The sequence below is a fragment of the Neofelis nebulosa genome, chromosome X (assembly GCF_028018385.1).
Source record: "Neofelis nebulosa isolate mNeoNeb1 chromosome X, mNeoNeb1.pri, whole genome shotgun sequence".
Taxonomy (NCBI): Eukaryota; Metazoa; Chordata; class Mammalia; order Carnivora; family Felidae; genus Neofelis; species Neofelis nebulosa.
In genome coordinates, this window is record NC_080800.1 from 62,702,430 (window position 1) to 62,720,997 (window position 18,568).

Sequence of the window (18,568 nt, forward strand, 5' to 3'; positions counted from 1 at the left end):
GGGGTCATTCTTGACTCTTTTCCTTTTCTCTCACTCCATATCAAATCTCCTGGCCAAAAATCATAGGCTTTATCCTTAACATATTTCAAGATTTGCCCACTTCCCACCCTCTTCCACCAGATACAAGATACTATTATCTCTTCCCTGGATTGTTTCAGTACCTTCCTAACTGGACTTCTTGCATCTAGACTCCTCGTCGTTCTTTCTCCTAACATGCCAGAGTGATCCTGTTAAAACTTAAATCATCATATCATTTCTCTGCTTAAAATCATCTAATGTATTCTCATCTCAGAGAATTTTATGCTCTTACAATGGCCAAAAAGTCTCCATAAGATCTGCACACCCATTCTCAGTTTACTCTGACCTCATCTGATATTGCTGCTACCCCTCACTCTGCTCTGTTCTTACTTTGCTCAACACACCAACCTCACTTGACTTTGCTCCTTAACACACCAACCTCACTTGTACCTTGTAATCTTTGCACTTGTTATTGCCTCTGCCAGCAACACTCTTCTTAGGTATCTTCACAGATTTCTTCCTTTCCTTATTCAGGTATTTCTCTTTAAGTCTTAATCTCATAAGGGCTTTTTCACCACCCCATTTAAAATTACTGTCTTCTTTCTGTCATTACTTCTTATTCCCCTTCCCTGCTTGCAATCATCTAACATAATGTATATTTCAATTATTTATTTTATATATTGTCTGTCTCCCTGCCAATGGACTATAAACCTCATGAGAACAGGGATATTATTCTGTTTTGTTCACCACCCAACAGCTAAGAATAGTGTCTGGCACAAAATTGTTTCTTAATAAATACTTGTTGAAAGAATGAATAGATTTTAATGGAGGGAGAGAGCATAAGGGCACTTTCTGGAATGGGAAAATGAGACATAAAAAGTGGTCTTGTGACCTTTTTATTTGCCTCACAAATTGATCACAAACCAGCTTTGCTCTGGATTGAATGTTTGGGTCTCCTCAAATTTCATGTTAAAGTCCTAATCCCCAATGTGATGGTACTTGGAGGTAGGGACTGTGGGAAGTAATTGAGTCATGAGTGTGGGGCCCTCATAAACGGGATTAGTACTCTTACATGAAGAAACATGAGAGAGATGATATCTCCTGTCCCTACCATGTGAAGACACAGCAAATAGGCAGACATCTGCAAACCAGAAAGAGGGCTTTCACCAGAACCCAACCACTCAAGCACTCTGATCTTGGACATCCAGCCTCCAGAACTGCAGGAAATAAGTTTCTGCTTTTTAAGCCACCCGGTCTATGGTATCTTGTTATAGCAGTCAAACTGACTAAGGAAGGCATGTATATGAGCTCATATGTGCCTCAGTGTCAGTGCTGCTTCCCTCTCACCCATAATCCAGTCAAGTCATTAGCTATTTAATCAGTAAATCATGACTTGGGCCATGGCATTGTTTGGCCATGGACACAGTATCCTCTCACCAGATCTAGACAAACTGGCGGATTTACAATCCTCTCCAAATTCTGCCAACTATTGTAGCCACATGCCTTTGATTACATATATATATGGATAAGAGTGGTGGGGGTGGTATTTGAAATATAACTTGTGGGCCTGGAGTAATATCCATACTTCAGCCACACTCATTACTTTGCTCAGAACTTCAGTATCCTACTCAAGGATCTTCCACAGCCATTGTGTAAATATCTTAATAAGATTTGCAAGGGGCCCCGAAGCCCTATTTCCATATTTACTGACTAGAGATCCTGGGTCCCAGAGAGGGGAATAAACTCGCCCAACGTCCTATAAATAAAAAATAAGAGAAATTGAAATCCTTTCTTCTTGACTTCTTGTCTGATGTTCTTTTAAGTAGTAGACATTGAATTGCCTCTTGTGGGATGCTCCAATTGCAGAGAAATTCTACAGTCAACAGAAATATTGTAACAGAAGCTGGATGCAAAAAATACATGGTGCCAGAGTATTTCATCTCAGTAATAGTTAAGGGATGTGTTGGAATTTTTGCAAACAAGTGCATATTAGTTTATAGTCTTCAGAATTCTTTTTAACTAATCAAAGGCGGAACACATTTAATTAATCTTGTCAATCCATTTCACTGATTACTAGGCCTGATACTGCAATTTACAAAGTAGGGGTTTAATCAACTGTAGCATTCCTTCTTTATATATTTTTAACAGTTTGAAGTATGAGTTCACACAGACATTTTGAGAGTGGGGTTATTTGGAATTCTATTTCTCTCTGTAATAGATTAGGTGCCTTTGGAAATAAGTTCCAAGGTAGTGATTTGTGTGTAAGAAGTTTAATAGGGAGTGCACTTTGAGAACAACGCTTGAGAAGGATTAAAAGAAGTAGGATTGTAGAGGAAGAAGTTGCAACAGGAGACTCAGCCAACTTTAGAGGAGCTCTGGGGTTGAATGGCCTTCCAGAGATATTTCATATTGAAGCAAGGAGGCTTGCTTAGTCTTTATTTTTTTCTTATGTTTTATTATTATTTATTTTTCTTCTTTTTAAAAATATTTACATATTTTTGAGAGAGAGAAAGAAAGACAGAGCATGATCAGGGGAGGGGCAGAGAGAGAGAGGGAGACACAGATATTGAAGCAAGCTCGGGCTCCAGACTGTTAGTGTGGAGGCCTAACTGGGGCTCGAAGCCACGAACTGTGATTATTACCTGAGCCAAAGTCAGATGCTTAACCGACTGAGCCACCCAGGCATCCCTATTTTTATTTATTTTTCTTCCAAGATGTTATTTAAATTCAAGTTAACATATAGTGAAGCATTGGTTTCAGGTGCAGAATTTAGTGATTCATCACTTACATATAGCACCCAGTGCTCATCACAACAAGTGCCCTCCTTAATGCCCATCACCCATTTAGCCCATCCCACCAACCATTTCCCCTCCAGCCACCCTAAGTATTTGGTCTATGTTTAAGAGTCTCTTGTGGTTTGCTTCCCTCTCTGTTTTTATCTTATTTTTCCTTCCCCTACCCTATGTTCTTCTGTTTTGTTTCTTAAGTTCCACATATGAGTGAAATCATATGGTATTTGTCTTTCTCTGATGGACTTATTTCACTTAGCATGTTAATACACTCTAGCTCCATCAACATTGTTGCAAATGGCAAGATTTCATTATTTTTGATAGCTAATATTCCATTATGTATATCACATCTTTATCAATTCATCAGTTGATGGACATTTGGGCTCTTTCCATAATTTTGCTATTGTTGATAGTGCTGCTATAAACATTGGGGCGTATGTGGCCCTTTGAGTCAGCATTTTTGTATCTTTTGGATAAATACCTAGTAGAGCAGTTCCTGGGTCATAGAGTAGTTCCACTTTTAACTTTTTGAGGAACCTTCATACTGTTTTCCAGAGTGGCTGCACCAGTTGGTTTTCCTACCAACACTGTAACAGGGTTCCCCTTTCTCTACATCCTTGCCAACATCTGTTGTTTCCTGAGCTTTAATTTTAGCCATTCTGACAGGTGTGAGGTGGTATCTCATGGTGATTTTGATTTGTATTGCCATGATGGTGAGTGATGTGGAGCATCTTTTCATGTGTCTGTCACCCATTTGGATGTCTTCTTTGGCAAAGTGTCTATTCATGTCCATGGCTTATTTCTTCACTGGATTATTTGTTTTATGGGCATTAAGTTTTATGAGTTCATTATAGATTTTGGATACGAACCCTTTATCCAATACATCACTTGCAAATATCTTCTCTCATTCTGTAGGTTGACTTTTAGTTTTGTTGATTGTTTCCTTTGCAGAAGGACCAGTATGTGATTTATTCTGGAGAATCTTCCATGTCCACTAGAAAATAACGTGTATTCTGTTGCTTTACTATGAAATGTTCTGAATGTACCTGTTGAGTCCATTGGGAAACTGGACTACTTTCTTACACCAAACACACAAAAAAATTCAAAATGGAAAAACACCTAAATGTGAGACATGAAACCATAAAAAATCCCACAGGAGAAAACAGGCAGCAAGCAACCTCTTTGATCTTGGCCACAGCATTTTCTTACTTGACATGCCTCTGAAGGCAAGGGAAATAAAAGCAAAAATGAACTATTGGGACCTCATCAAGATAAAAAGGTTCTGTACAGTGAAGGAAACAATCAACAAAACTAAAAGGCAACTGATATTTGCAAATGACATATTGGATAAAGGGTTAGTATCCAAAATCTATAAAGAACTTATCAAACTCAACCCCCCAAAAACTAATAATCCAGTTGAGAAATGGATAGAAGATATGAATAGACACTTTCCGAAGAAGACATCCAGATGGCTAACAGACACATGAAAAGATGCTCAAAATCACTCGTCATTAGGGAAATACAAATCAAAGTCACAATGAGATACCACCTCATGCCTGCCAGAATGGCTGAAATTAACAACTCAGTCAACAACAACAGATGTTGGCGAGGGTGCAGAGAAAGGCAAACAGTTTAGCACTGCTGGTGAGAATGCCAACTGGTGCAGCCACTCTGGAAAACGGTATGGAGGTTCCTCAAAAAATTAAAAAGAGAACTCCCCTAAGACCCAGCAATTGCACTACTAGGTATTTACCCAAAGGATACAAACATGATGATTTGAGGGGCACATGCACCACAATGTTTATAGCAGCACTATCAATAATAGCCAAATTATGGAAAAAGCCCAAACATCCATCAACTGATGAATGGATAAAGAAGAATGGAATATTACTTGGAGTTCAAAAAGAATGAAAGCTTGCCATCTGCAAAAACATGCATGAAACCAGAGTGTATTGTGTTAAGTGAAATAAGTCAGAGAAAGTCAAATATCATATGATTTCATTCACATGTGGAATTTAAGAAATAAAATAGATGCACATAGGAGAAGGGAAGGAAAAGTAAAATAAGATAAAAACAGAGAGGAAAGCAAACCACAAGAGACTCTTAAACATAGACAAGAAAACAAGGGTTGCTGGAGGGGAGGTGGTTTGTGGGATGGGCTAAATGAGTGATGGGAATTAAGGAGGGAATTTGTGATGAGCACTGGTGCTATATGTAAGTGATGAATCACTTAATTCTATTCCTGAAACCAATACTACACTATATGTTAACTAACTTGAATTTAAATGTTAAAATAGTGGCCCAGTTTTCCTAGCACCATTTGCTGAAGAGACTTTTTTCCATTGGATAATTTTTCCTGCTTTGTCAAAGATTAGTTGACCATGTAGTTATGGGCCTATTTCTGGGTTCTTTTCTATTCCTTTGATCTATGTCTGCTTTTGTGCCAGTACCATACTGTCTTGATGATTACAACTTTGTAATGCAGCTTGAAGTTCAGAATTGTGGTTCTTCCTGCTTTGGTTTTCTTTTTCAATGTTACTTTGGCTAGTTGGGGTCTCTTCTGGTTCCATACAGTTTTAGAATTGTTTGTTCCAGCTCTTTGAAAAATGTTGGTGTTATTTTGATAGGGATTGCATTGAATGTGTAGATTGCTTGGGTAGAATAGACATTTTAATAGTATTTGTTTTTCCAATCTATAAGCATGGAATATATTTCCATTTCTTTGTGTCATCTTCAATTTCTTAAATTAGTATTCTATAGTTTTCAGAGTACAGATCTTTTACCTCTTTAGTTAGGCTTATTCCTAGGTGTCTTATGGTTTCAGTGCAATTGTAAATTGGATCAATTCCTTGATTTCTCTTTTTGCTCTTTCAATATTGGTGTATAGAAATGCAACAGATTTCTGTACATTGATTTGGTATAGTGCGACTTTACTGAATTTGTGTACCAGTTCTAGCAATTGTTTGGTGGAGTCTTTTGGGTTTTTTATATACAGTAAAAAGTCACCTGAAGATAGTAAGATTTTGACTTCTTCCTTGAAGATTTGTATGCCTTTTAGTTATTTTTGCTGTCTGATTGCTGAGGTTAGGACTTCTAGTAGTATATTGAACAACAGTCATGTGAGTGGAAATCTCTATTGTGTTTCTGACCTTTGTGGGAAAGCTTTCAGTTTTTCCCCATTAAGGATGATATTACCTGTGGGTCTTTCATATATGGCCTCTATGATGTTGAGATATGTTTTGTCAAGAGGGCTGAGTCTTTGTGTCCTCACCTAGCGTTATCAATAGATGCAGGCTGTTCTGGAGACGAGAAGTGGGTGTGCGTAACATTGAGTGGGGAAGATCCTTCATAACAGGACAGTTACTGGCAAGGGAATAAGTTATGAGGCTGGACCCAGACCCACAACATTCTAGGCAGCTGTGGGAGAGTATTTGGGTTTTCATGGGGGATGAGGGTGGCACAGCATAGCATTATTTAATACATTTTCCATCCTTTAGATTTTGGTCCTCTCCCACTCCCCCACCTGTCATCCTCAAATGGTTTTTTTCACTAATTCCTTGTCTTACTCTTTGCACAATTAAGCTTATAGCAAGGTTCAGCAGATTGGACTCACTTTCTCTCACCTGTAAAACGGGAATCATAATACGGAGCCTAGCTACTCCATGACGTTGAATGAGATAGCCTATATGTAAGTACTTTCCAAAGGCACTATGTAAATGCATGTGAAGGAGTTCTACTGATACAAGCAATTGGTTTCTTGCTTCCCATAATTTCAGGGATTATGTCAAACTTAGAGCTCAAAACCTAAAATAAAGTTTATAATCATCTCAATTTCTACAGGAAAATTTTCCAGCTTTTGCTTTATCAGGCTTTGTAACTCCATAAAAATGTAAGCAAGAGAGCTAAATTCAAACTTGTCAATTCTGCTACTAGTCTCTTTGGTGTAGGTCTCCATGCTGCTTAATATTGTCCTTTGGTTTCCATGACCTCTGTGACCATGGAGAATATCAAGATCTTCACACATTTTTTTTGTATCTGTTTTAGCACCTAGCAACGTGCCTGGTATATAGTAATGGCTCAACTAGTATTCGTTAACTGAATGAATGATTTCATAGTTCTGCAGGTGTGTGTAAAGAAGGCTGGATTTGAAGTCAAAAGACTGGGGTTTCTGTATTGGCTCTGCTTCTTTTTGGATATGTGATCCTGGACAAGTCACTTTAGGAAAAAGAATCACACAGATATTATCTATAAATGGGGACTGGTAACCCTTAAGTTTTTTTTTTTTTGAAAATTAAATGAGAGAATGTATAGAAGCTCTTTGTAAACTACGAACCACCAAATTTTAGGTGTTATGATTAATCATTAGTGAATTGTGCTTTTAGTAGCATCTTAAATAACTAGATACATAAATTTGCTAATGATTATTGGTTAATATAAGTAAGCGTATATGTGGGTATTTCCTATAAGAGTGAAACACAAGACACACTGGCAATTGTACTGTTCTAATTCCTATTCTGTGGCATTGACAACAAAGCAATTTGCCTGATGAGACACTAGACAAATATGACTACAGTGCAGTTTTGGTCTTGGAAGTTCTCACAATACCATTTTAAATTCATTACTGCATTTAAATTACTGATAATGAAACAATAATGTACTGCAGTGTTTTCTTTTAGAGCACCCATTGGTAAAGTAGCCAGATTTGGCTTTGAAGTCCAGAGATCCTTTGAACCGCATTCTGTGCTAGGTGCAAAAATGCACAAGCTTTCAAAAGTGACTGGGATTATAATCCTAGGCTGCAATTCTTATCATCAAATCAAATTTAAACTCGATAATTACAGCTAATAGTGTACTGACCTATAGGGTCAGGAACAAAGGAGAGAAAACGGGAGTGAAAAAAAGGGAGAAAAATACCTTTAATACCAATACTGAAACAACAAACAAAAAATTGAAAATAGCCAGATCAAGGCTCAAGTCCCACCAAAGGCCTGCATATTCCTGTTGTCTGTTACTCATGTTACTCTGCATCACTCATGTGTTGCTTATGTTCCTCTGTGGAACAGGGAATTTTAAGAGTTGGTTTTTTGGAAGGCAAAATGGAATTATAGAATGTCAAAATTGTAAGAACATCTAGGGGTCAAATAGCTAATGCTTCTCACTTATAGATGGGGAAAGGCAAGTCCAGAGAGGGAAAGGGACTTGTTAAAGGCTGCTCAATAATTTTTTAGCAGAATTAGCAGGTTTCTGACTTTCGTGTTAGAGCCCTTTAAAAAGGGAGCCGGTAAATCACTCTTTCTCACAGAGCGTCATTTTAAAAAAAGTCATAATTGCCAGGTTACTTGTTAAAAACAAAGATTCTTTGATCCCATCTCAGATCTACTCAATCAGAATCTCAAAGGCCATGAGAACTTGCATTTTAACAAGTATTACAATTGTTCCAATACACACTGGTGTTGAAAAGTACTGCCCTAGACATTCTTTCTCAAAAGAATTTAAAAAAAATGTCTTTGCAAGTACTTAAAAGAAGCTAAGTGGTTGTGGATCTGAAATGCTGTCAGGATCCCCATGGTAACTGAACAGTGTAGGTCCCAAGGAATAAAGATAAGGAACACTGTTGGTCAAGCACACTCAGGAAGTTGCAGTTTGTAGAACAGTCTAGTAGAGGGCAGGCTCTTCAGCAGCTTGCTAGGCATTTTTTTTTACTTCCCCTTTTGGTTACAGAGACTAACTGAAGATGCACTATAATCTCTCTGCCAAGACACACAGTCTAAAATCATGGGCCTTATATATATGTAATCACTTTATTACTCCACCCCTACTTTTTTCTGGCTCTCCCACTCACCCAGTTTTGCATGCAGAATTTCCTAAGGGCTCCTGAAGACCCTGCAAGGAAACATCCCCAGCTTCACCCCATCTGCCTGGCTGAGGTCTGGGAACCCAGGCCGACTGCCGACTCAAAGGGTACGCTGGAGAGTGACAGGGAGAAAAGCCAATAGTGTTTCAGCAGGCCGTACGTCTTGTGTGGGCGGAGCAGGGACGTAGCCTGCCGAAGGGAACCTACGGAGGCCTAGGGGTGAGAAGGCTGACCCGGGTTAGGAGTTTGAAAGTGTCACGGGGAACAGTGGAGCAAGTGAGCATCGGCCCCTTCTCCCTGCTCTCCTTTATCCTTAGGGGTCGGTAGCTGTCGGCCCAGGGCCTGGTGTATGGCCATGGACTTACGGGGTTCGGACTCCATACCCGGTCAAAACCATCAAGTAAATTCTGTCTTTACCCCAAGCTCCGAGCCGCTGCGACCTGGCGGCCGGATCTCAGATCAAGCCGGGGGAAACAGCGCTTCTGAGGCCAAGCCGACTCTCCCTACAGGGCAAGCTCATTCTAGTGAACCCGCTGAACGGGACCCTCAGGCGTGCAGCACAGCCAGCCTCAACTCAGAGAGCAAAGGTGGCATTGGCAACTGTGACGCACCAGCCGGCGAATCCCTCCTAGGGAACTACGAACTCTCCCAGCAGATCGGGACGCAGCTTAAACTGCTGCCGATGAATGATCAGATCCGGGAGCTGCAGACCATCATCCGGGACAAGTGAGCCGAGATCAGAGGGGAAAGGGAGGTGGAAGGTCTCTCGAGGCGAGGGAGGAGGGGACAGGGATTGAAGTAAAAGGGCTAAGGGTTAATGTTTTTGGCCCTCGGAAACTAGTGTGTGATTAGTACCGGGCGGGGTGTCACGTGATTCGGGCCTCCTACTGCCTTCCCTAGTCCCAGGGTTTAACAGCGCTTTGAATAGGGAGGAATCCTTTTAAGAAGCCCCTGAATCCCCTCTTTGTCTCTTCTGAGCGAGTACTAATCCTTAACCATTCCTGGCTGGTAAACGCGCCAATGCTATCAGTCCAGTACTCGTCTATAACCCAGAAATGGTTGTGACCCAAGTTTATGCTCTACCACAAATCACCTTAGGCTCACAAATATAAATAAAGCAATTCAAAGGAAATTTCGTTGTGCTCAACAAGTTCTCTGACCGTTTACTGGTTTCTATCGCAAATAATGTCATTTTGTCTAAGGTCTTTTAGTCTTGGATTTTAGGTTTTGTTGGTCCCGTGGAAGCTTATTCAACTCTTACCAGGATTGATTTTTGTAAAGTTACAGAACCTCAAATGTTTCCTGTATAGTTAATGGAGCAAAGGGAACCTAAAGGAATCTTTGGCGCCCCCTCCTAATCCCACAAACCAAGATAGTCAAGAAATTAATGTTAAAATGCTATCTTAAGGAGATCTCAAAACTCATGTTGTAAATGGGGTTTTTCAAGGGAAATATGTACCATGATTAACTACAGCTGGTTTCTATATTGGCCGTACTTTAAATGAGTAGCTACAGCATGTCAAAGCATTCATTTTTCAGTGGGTGCCTTGATCTTTAAAAATGGCTACTGAGTCAAGATACCATTCTCCAAATCAGACTGTAGTAACTTTTTCTTCATACTGTTGTTAATAGGCTCCCAATTTGTTTCCCTGCCTTCAGTTTTTCTGCCTTTCATATACTTCCACACATTGCTGAACAATCTTAATATACAGCTTTGATTAGGTAACTGCCCTGCTCAGCAGACTTCCTTGGCTTTTTAGAGCCTATCAAATAAAGTCCAGGATCCTGACCTTGACATTAAGTCCCCTGTTTATGGTTCCTAGGAACTATTCTGAAGCATCCCTGATTCTTCTCTCCTCTGAAATTCTCTTTACTCCTCTGCATTTTCAGATCCTACGTACTCTTCAAAGTCAAACCCAGCATTAAAGTCCACCTCTGCCAAGAAACTTTCCTTTAATCATTCTTCCTTGCTGATCATCCCTGGCTTTTAAATGCAAGATTCACCTTCTCTTTTGTATATTGTTATTTGTGTATCAATCTTGTCTCACCTATTAGATTTTAAGTTTCTTGAGGGCAGAAATTGTGTCTTTTACATTTTTACATCTTTTACATTACTTTCTGACCATGCCTTGCAAATAGTAGATGCTCAATCACTAAAAGTTCTTTCTAGCTCTTAAAATTATATTTATGAAACTATACTATTTGACTGTTTTTAATGAATCAATATTGAACACTAGTGTCATGTGATCTAATAGATGGAAGTAGTGATCTTAAAAAGTCGGAGGCATAGGTTTGATAGTTGTGGTAGGGGAAGCTGAAATAAAACTCAACAGTAGAACAAAGAAAATAGGATGATGATTCTTGTTTCTGTAGACAAGGAGTTAATGACCTCGAGTCTTGGACACCACTGCACTTGTAGATGGGCTTTAGGGTCTTGGTTAACCGTCTGAAATTATCTGGGAAATACTGTTCATTATGTGCATTTTTATTGGTTGTTTTTTAAATAATATCTTTATTGAGATATAATTTGCATACCATATAATACACCACTTAAATTGTACAACTGAGTGGTTTTTAAGTATGCTCATAGCTATGCAACCATCACCACAATCAATTGTAGAACATTTTCATTACTTCATTAAGGAAGCCTGTACATGTGAGCAGTCACTCCTCATTTCCCCTCAAGCCACCCAACAGCTAATCTAGATAGCCACTAATACACATTTTGTCTCTGTTAAGTTGCCTATTCTGAACATTTCATATAAATGGAGTCATACAACATATGGTCTTTTGTGTGACTGGTTTCTTTCATTTAGCATAATGTTTTCAAGTTTCATCCACATTATATCAGTACACCATTCCTTTTTTGGCCGAATGTTATTCCACTGTATTGATATACTACATTTTATTTATCTGTTCCTCAGATGATGGATGTTTGGGTGGTTTCTACTCTTTGGCTATTATGAATAATGCTACTACTAACATTTGCATATGTGCCTTTTTTTATGGGCTGAGAATTCCTTAACTTTCATTAGATTTCGCAAAGGGGTCTTCATGACAATGTAAAGGGGAACCATTGCTATAGGAGTTGGAAAAGGCATGAAGGTCAGAATTCATATTGGACAGTATCAATACTTGATTTTACTGCATTGCTCAGAATATCGTGGCTTGTATAGTAAACCTGAGTGTAAGTGAAATCTTTTTTCTTTTGTGAGTTTGGAAAGAGACAGCTGGATCCAAAGTGATTTTAGGCAAGATGTTTAGCATCTCTGTGCTTCAACTTTACCATTTGTAAAATGAGGATGTTGGTAATACCTCATGGAGCTCCTGGGATGCCTACAACCAGATGCTATCTGAACACTTGTTATAAACTGTGAAGGGCTGTGAGCATTAAAGGCATTTCATGCCTTCGTGTTTCGATTTGTACATAGTTTTAATTGCATTCATAAGAGCTGGTTTCTTAAGCTTTCAGAAGACAGTAAAAGGAATTTTAACTCCTCATAGAACTCACATTCTTATTTTCAAAAGCAACACTGAGAGATCTTAGATCCTAGATAATTTGTATAGTATGTAGAAAGACTCACTAAAATTCTTGATAACTAATTTAGGCTGGAGACAGTGTTTTAGTTTTGTTTTTGTTAATCAAATCTGTTAACAAAAATTGGCATCCCCTCACACAAATAAGACCTGTTTCATCTCCTCTAGGGGGCCAGTTTAGGGTGCCTGTGGTAAGAGAAGCTATATTTACTTAGGTTAATTTATGGAAGTTGCCATCAGTTATCAGATCCTGTTTTCCTCAGAATTTATGCTCTTCTCTGTTTTGATGTGACATCATGTATTTGCACTATGGAGCTGTCTGATAATAAAGGCGATCGGAGTACTTGATATTCCTTTATTGGTCCTTGTCCTTAGTATCTATCTCTTGAAGGGATCGCTTTCTGAATTTGGCATGGAGAAGTGGAGGTTGAGCCAGCAGGACTGCATGTTGTAACTATATAAAGCAGGCAAGGTTGAGAACATTAGACTGATCTAAAGTGTCTTTACTTTTTTTTTAATGTGCAGTATTTGCAATATAATATGTTGGTTTTATTATTGAATTTCAAGTAAATGGTTTTTCTCTCTGTGAGAGTGCAGTAATCTAAACATCGAAAGAGTAGATTACTCAGTCACATATGGGTCACTGGTGAACTTGAGAAGAGAAATTAGTTCTTCATTTTCAGTTTTTGTTGTTGTTGGAGTGGATTAAACCACACATCCCTCTTTCTGCCTCCTTTATATACTAAACCCAGCAAAATCTCAGTGTAATGTACTTTTCCCTTGAACATCGTTCATGACCTCATTGTTAGAGCAATGCAGTGTATAAAGGATCATTTCCCCTCCCAGTTTTGTTCTTTTGTCTCCCAAAACGTTAAAGTAAAGCTGTTTCATGAGCTGTTGAATGTTTCCTTATACTTGTTGTCGGAAGGGCTTTGCCATGGCCTCAGCAGACAACTTGGATGAAAATTGAGCTTTCTCAGAGAATTTTATTTTAGTCTGTGAAATATCACTAAAGAAGGAGCCAAATCAGCCTTGTGACTTTATTTTTTTAGTCACCTGGAGTGGAGACAACTTCAGGATGCATGAACATCCTGTTCAGCCCTATTGTGAATTCACCCTAGTGTGATTTAGCCCTCTGACTAGGTAATGTAATGTTCTTAACCAAGGCTGTGTGTCTGAATTGCCTGGGGAATCTTTTTTTGCCCCAAATAAAAGTTTTTGGTGTCTACCCTTAGGGTGGTCTTCAGTGGAACTTGAGCACCTGTAGCTTTACAAACACCACAGGTGTTGTGCCCAGTCTGGGCCACTGCCCCTGGGAGAATGGCCATTCTCCCTTGCATGGTGATTTGCCTGGCTTCTGATATGGGGTATTTGTGCTAGGGATTCCACACACCAAACAGAGCCAGCCTTAGAGAACCTGGCCTGGTGTCACCCAGAGACTGGAGGAATCTCAGGTATTTTCCCTTTAACTTATACAAAACCAAAATGCTAACCACAGAAAAAGCTATGACCTGCAAGTTGTTTAAAACATGGACATGGTTTTGGTTTTACATGTGAATTTTCTAACTGGCCTTTAGGCCAGGAGGGGAGAAGTCATCCCTTTAAACTATGCATACCCCTGTTACAATATTTATTTGGCATATCCTGGTAATGGCTCACCAACTAGTTGGTAGGTACTCCAGGGATGCAGAAAGAAGATCTGGCTTGGCACAGTATCTGACACAGAAGGAATTGATATCTTGCCTGGCACAGTACCTGACACAGAAGGGAACTGATATTCAATCATTATAAAAAATAAACTTCTGAATGACTGAGGCCTGGGTTCCAAGGGAAAATGATAATTTATCTTCATTTCTACCTGATTTTGAATGTTTACTTTAAACTCTGCTTTGAGGTGCAAGTAAATATTGACACTTTTTTTTATTTACAGTATTTTTTTATGAAGTTTATTGTCAAATTGATTTCCATACAACACCCAGTGCTCATCCCAAAAGGTGCCCTCCTCAATACCCATCACCCACCCTCCCCTCCCTCCCACCCCCCATCAACCCTCAGTTTGTCTCAGTTTTTAAGAGTCTCTTATGCTTTGGTTCTCATCCACTTTAACCTCTTTTTTTTTCCTTCCCCTCCCCCATGGGTTTCTGTTAAGTTTCTCAGGATCCACATAAGAGTGAAACCATATGGTATCTGTCTTTCTCTGTATGGCTTATTTCACTTAGCATCACACTCTCCAGTTCCATCCACGTTGCTACAAAGGGCCATATTTCATTCTTTCTCATTGCCACGTAGTACTCCATTGTGTATATAAACCACAATTTCTTTATCCATTCATCAGTTGATGGACATTTAGGCTTTTTCCACAATTTGGCTATTGTTGAGAGTGCTGCTATAAACATTGGGGTACAAGTGCCCCTATGCATCAGTACTCGTGTATCCCTTGGGTAAAGTCCTAGCAGTGCTACTGCTGGGTCATAGGGTAGGTCTATTTTTAATTTTTTGAGGAACCTCCACACTGTTTTCCAGAGTGGCTGTGCCACTTTGCATTCCCACCAACAGTGCAAGAGGGTTCCCGTTTCTCCACATCCTCTCCAGCATCTATAGTCTCCTGATTTGTTCATTTTGGCCACTCTGACTGGCGTGAGGTGATATCTGAGTGTGGTTTTGATTTGTATTTCCCTGATGAGGAGCGACGTTGACATCTTTTCATGTGCCTGTTGGCCATCCGGATGTCTTCTTTAGAGAAGTGTCTATTCATGTTTTCTGCCCATTTCTTCACTGGGTTATTTGTTTTTTGGGTGTGCAGTTTGGTGAGCTCTTTTTACATTTTGGATACTAGCCCTTGTCCAATATGTCATTTGCAAATATCTTTTCCCATTCTGTTGGCTGCCTTTTAGTTTTGTTGGTTGTTTCCTTTGCTGTACATAAGTTTTCTATATTCATAAGGTCCCAGTAATTCATTTTTGCTTTTAATTCCCTTTCCTTTGGGGATGTGTCGAGTAAGAGATTGCTACAGCTGAGGTCAGAGAGGTCTTTTCCTGCTTTCTCCTCTAGGGTTTTGATGGTTTCCTGTCTCACATTCAGGTCCTTTATCCATTTTGAGTTTATTTTTGTGAATGGTGTCAGAAAGTGGTCTAGTTTTAATCTTCTGCATGTTGCTGTCCAGTTCTCCCAGCACCATTTGTTAAAGAGACTGTCTTTTTTCCATTGGATGTTCTTTCCTGCTTTGTCAAAGATTAGTTGGCCATACGTTTGTGGGTCTAATTCTGGGGTTTCTATTCTATTCCCTTGGTCTATGTGTCTGTTTTTGTGCCAATACCATGCTGTCTTGATGATTACAGCTTTGCAGTAGAGGCTAAAGTCTGGGATTGTGATGCCTCCTGCTTTGGTCTTCTTCTTTAAATTACTTTGGCTATTCGGGGCCTTTTGTGGTTCCATATGAATTTTAGGATTGCTTGTTCTAGCTTCGAGAAGAATGCTGGTGCAATTTTGATTGGGATTGCATTGAATGTGTAGGTAGCTTTGGGTAGTATTGACATTTTGACAATATTTATTCTTCCAATCCATGAGCACCCAATGTTTTTCCATTTCTTTATATCTTCTTCAATTACCTGCATAAGCTTTCTATAGTTTTCAGCATACAGATCTTTTATATCTTTGGTTAGGTCTATTCCTAGGTATTTTATGCTTCTTGGTGCAATTGTGAATGGGATCAGTTTCTTTATTTGTCTTTCTGTTGCTTCATTGTTAGTGTATAAGAATGCAACTGATTTCTGTACATTGATTTTGTATCCTGCGACTTTGCTGAATTCATGTATCAGTTCTAGCAGACTTCTGGTGGAGTCTATTGGATTTTCCATGTATAATATCATGTCATCTGCAAAAAGCGAAAGCTTAACTTCATCTTTGCCAATTTTGATGCCTTTGATTTCCTTTTGTTGTGTGATTGCTGATGCTAGCACTTCCAACACTATGTGAAACAACAGCGGTGAGAGTGGACATCCCTGTCGTGTTCCTGATCTCAGGGAAAAAGCTCTCAGTTTTTCCCCATTGAGGATGATGTTAGCTGTGGGCTTTTCATAAATGGCTTTTATGATCTTTAAGTATGTTCCTTCTATCCCAACTTTCTCTAGGGTTTTTATTAAGAAACGTTGCTGAATTTTGTCAAAGGCCTTTTCTGCATCGATTGACAGGATCATATGGTTCTTATCTTTTCTTTAATTAATGTGATGTATCACATTGATGGATTTGCGAATGTTGAACCAGTCCTGCATCCCAGGAATGAATCCCACTTGATCATGGTGAATAATTCTTTTTATATGCTGTTGAATTCGATTTGCTAGTATCTTATTGAGAATTTTTGCATCCATATTCATCAGGGATATTGGCCTGTAGTTCTCTTTTTTTACTGGGTCTCTCTCTGCTTTAGGAATCAAAGTAATACTGGCTTCATAGAATGAGTCTGGAAGTTTTCTTTCCCTTTCTATTTTTTGGAATAACTTGAGAAGGATAGGTATTATCTCTGCTTTAAACTTCTGGTAGAACTCCCCTGGGAAGCCATCTGGTCCTGGACTCTTATTTGTTGGGAGATTTTTGATGACTGATTCAATTTCTTCGCTGGTTATGGGTCTGTTCAAGCTTTCTATTTCCTCCTGATTGAGTTTTGGAAGCGTGTGGGTATTTACGAATTTGTCAATTTCTTCCAGGTTGTCCAGTTTGTTGGCATTTAATTTTTCATAGTAATTCCTGATAGTTGCTTGTATTTCTGAAGGATTGGTTGTAATAATCCCATTTTCATTCACGATTTTATCTATTTGGGTCATCTCCCTTTTATTTTTGAGAAGCCTGGGTAAAGGTTTATCCATTTCGTTTATTTTTTCAAAAAACCAACTCTTGGTTTCGTTGATTTGCTCTACAGTTTTTTTAGATTCTATATTGTTTATTTCTGCTCTGATCTTTATTATTTCTCTTCTTCTGATGGGTTTAGGCTGCCTTTGCTGTTCTGCTTCTATTTCCTTTAGGTGTGCTGTTAGATTTTGCATTTGGGATTTTTCTTGTTTCTTGAGATAGGCCTGGATTGCAATGTATTTTCCTCTCAGGACTGCCTTCGCTGCATCCCAAAGCATTTGGATTGTTGTCTTTTCATTTTCATTTGTTTCCATATATTTCTTAATTTCTTCTCTAATTGCCTGGTTGACCCATTCATTCTTTAATAGGGTGTTCTTTAACCTCCATGCTTTTGGAGGTTTTCCAGACTTTTTCCTGTGGTTGATTTCAGGCTTCATGGCATTGTGGTCTGAAAGTATGCATGGTATGATTTCAATTCTTGTATACTTATGAAGGGCTATTTTGTGACCCAGAATGTGATCTATCTTGGAGAATGTTCCATGTGCATTCAGGAAGAAAGTATATTCTGTTGCTTTGGGATGCAGAGTTCTAAATATATCTGTCAAGTCCATCTGATCCAATGTATCATTCAGGGCCCTTGTTTCTTTATTGACCGTGTGTCTAGATGATCTATCCATTTCTGTAAGTGGAGTGTTCTTATCAATAAGGTTGCTTATGTTTTGAGTAATTGTTTTATATATTTGGGGGCTTTTGTAGTCAGCGCATAGACATTTATAATTGTTAGCTCTTCCTGGTGGATAGACCCTATGATTATTATATAATGCCCTTCTTCATCTCTTGTTCCAGCCTTTAATTTAAAGTCTAGTTTGTCTGATATAAGTATGGCTACTCCAGCTTTCTTTTGACGTCCAGTGGCATGATAAATAGTTCTCCATCCCCTCACTCTCAATCTGAAGGTGTCCTCAGGTCTAAAATCAGTCTCTTGTAGACAGCAAATAGATGGGTCTTGTTTTTTTATCCATTCTGATACCCTATGTCTTTTGGTTGGCGCATTTAGTCCATTTACATTCAGTGTTGTTATAAAAAGATATGGATTTAGAGTCATTGTGATGTCCGTAGGTTTCATGCTTGTAGCGATGTCTCTGGTACTTCGTCTCACATGATCCCCCTTAGGATCTCTTGTAGGGCTGGTTTAGTGGTGACAAATTCCTTCAGTTTTTGTTTGTTTGGGAAGACCTTTATCTCTCCTATTCTAAATGACAGACTTGCTGGATAAAGGATTCTCGGCTGCATATTTTTTCTGTTCATCACATTGAAGATCTCCTGCCATTCCTTTGTGGCCCGCCAAGTTTCAGTAGAGAGATCGGTCACGAGTCTTATAGGTCTCCCTTTATATGTTAGAGCACGTTTATCTCTAGCTGCTTTCAGAATTTTCTCTTTATCTTTGTATTTTGCCAGTTTCACTATGATATGTCATGCAGAAGATCAATTCAAGTTACGTCTGAAGGGAGTTCTCTGTGCCTCT

General features: G+C 39.0%; 1 protein-coding gene across 5 annotated transcripts in view; it reads left to right on the top strand.

Annotated features, from left to right (window-relative positions):
- The first annotated feature begins 8,846 nt into the window (after positions 1-8,846).
- UPRT (uracil phosphoribosyltransferase homolog) overlaps positions 8,847-18,568 on the top strand; it is an 86,883-nt gene continuing 77,161 nt past the window's right edge. For 4 of the 5 annotated variants that reach the window (XR_009256905.1, XR_009256906.1, XM_058712260.1 and 1 more), the window contains exon 1: positions 8,849-9,387. Coding sequence is in view for 3 of the 5 variants with exons in the window: in XM_058712260.1 (XP_058568243.1) it covers positions 9,011-9,387 (377 nt within the window). In the remaining 2 variants the exon portion in view is untranslated. Of the gene's footprint in view, positions 9,388-18,568 lie in introns of all 5 variants that reach the window. The other variant, XM_058712262.1, reaches the window with a different exon arrangement.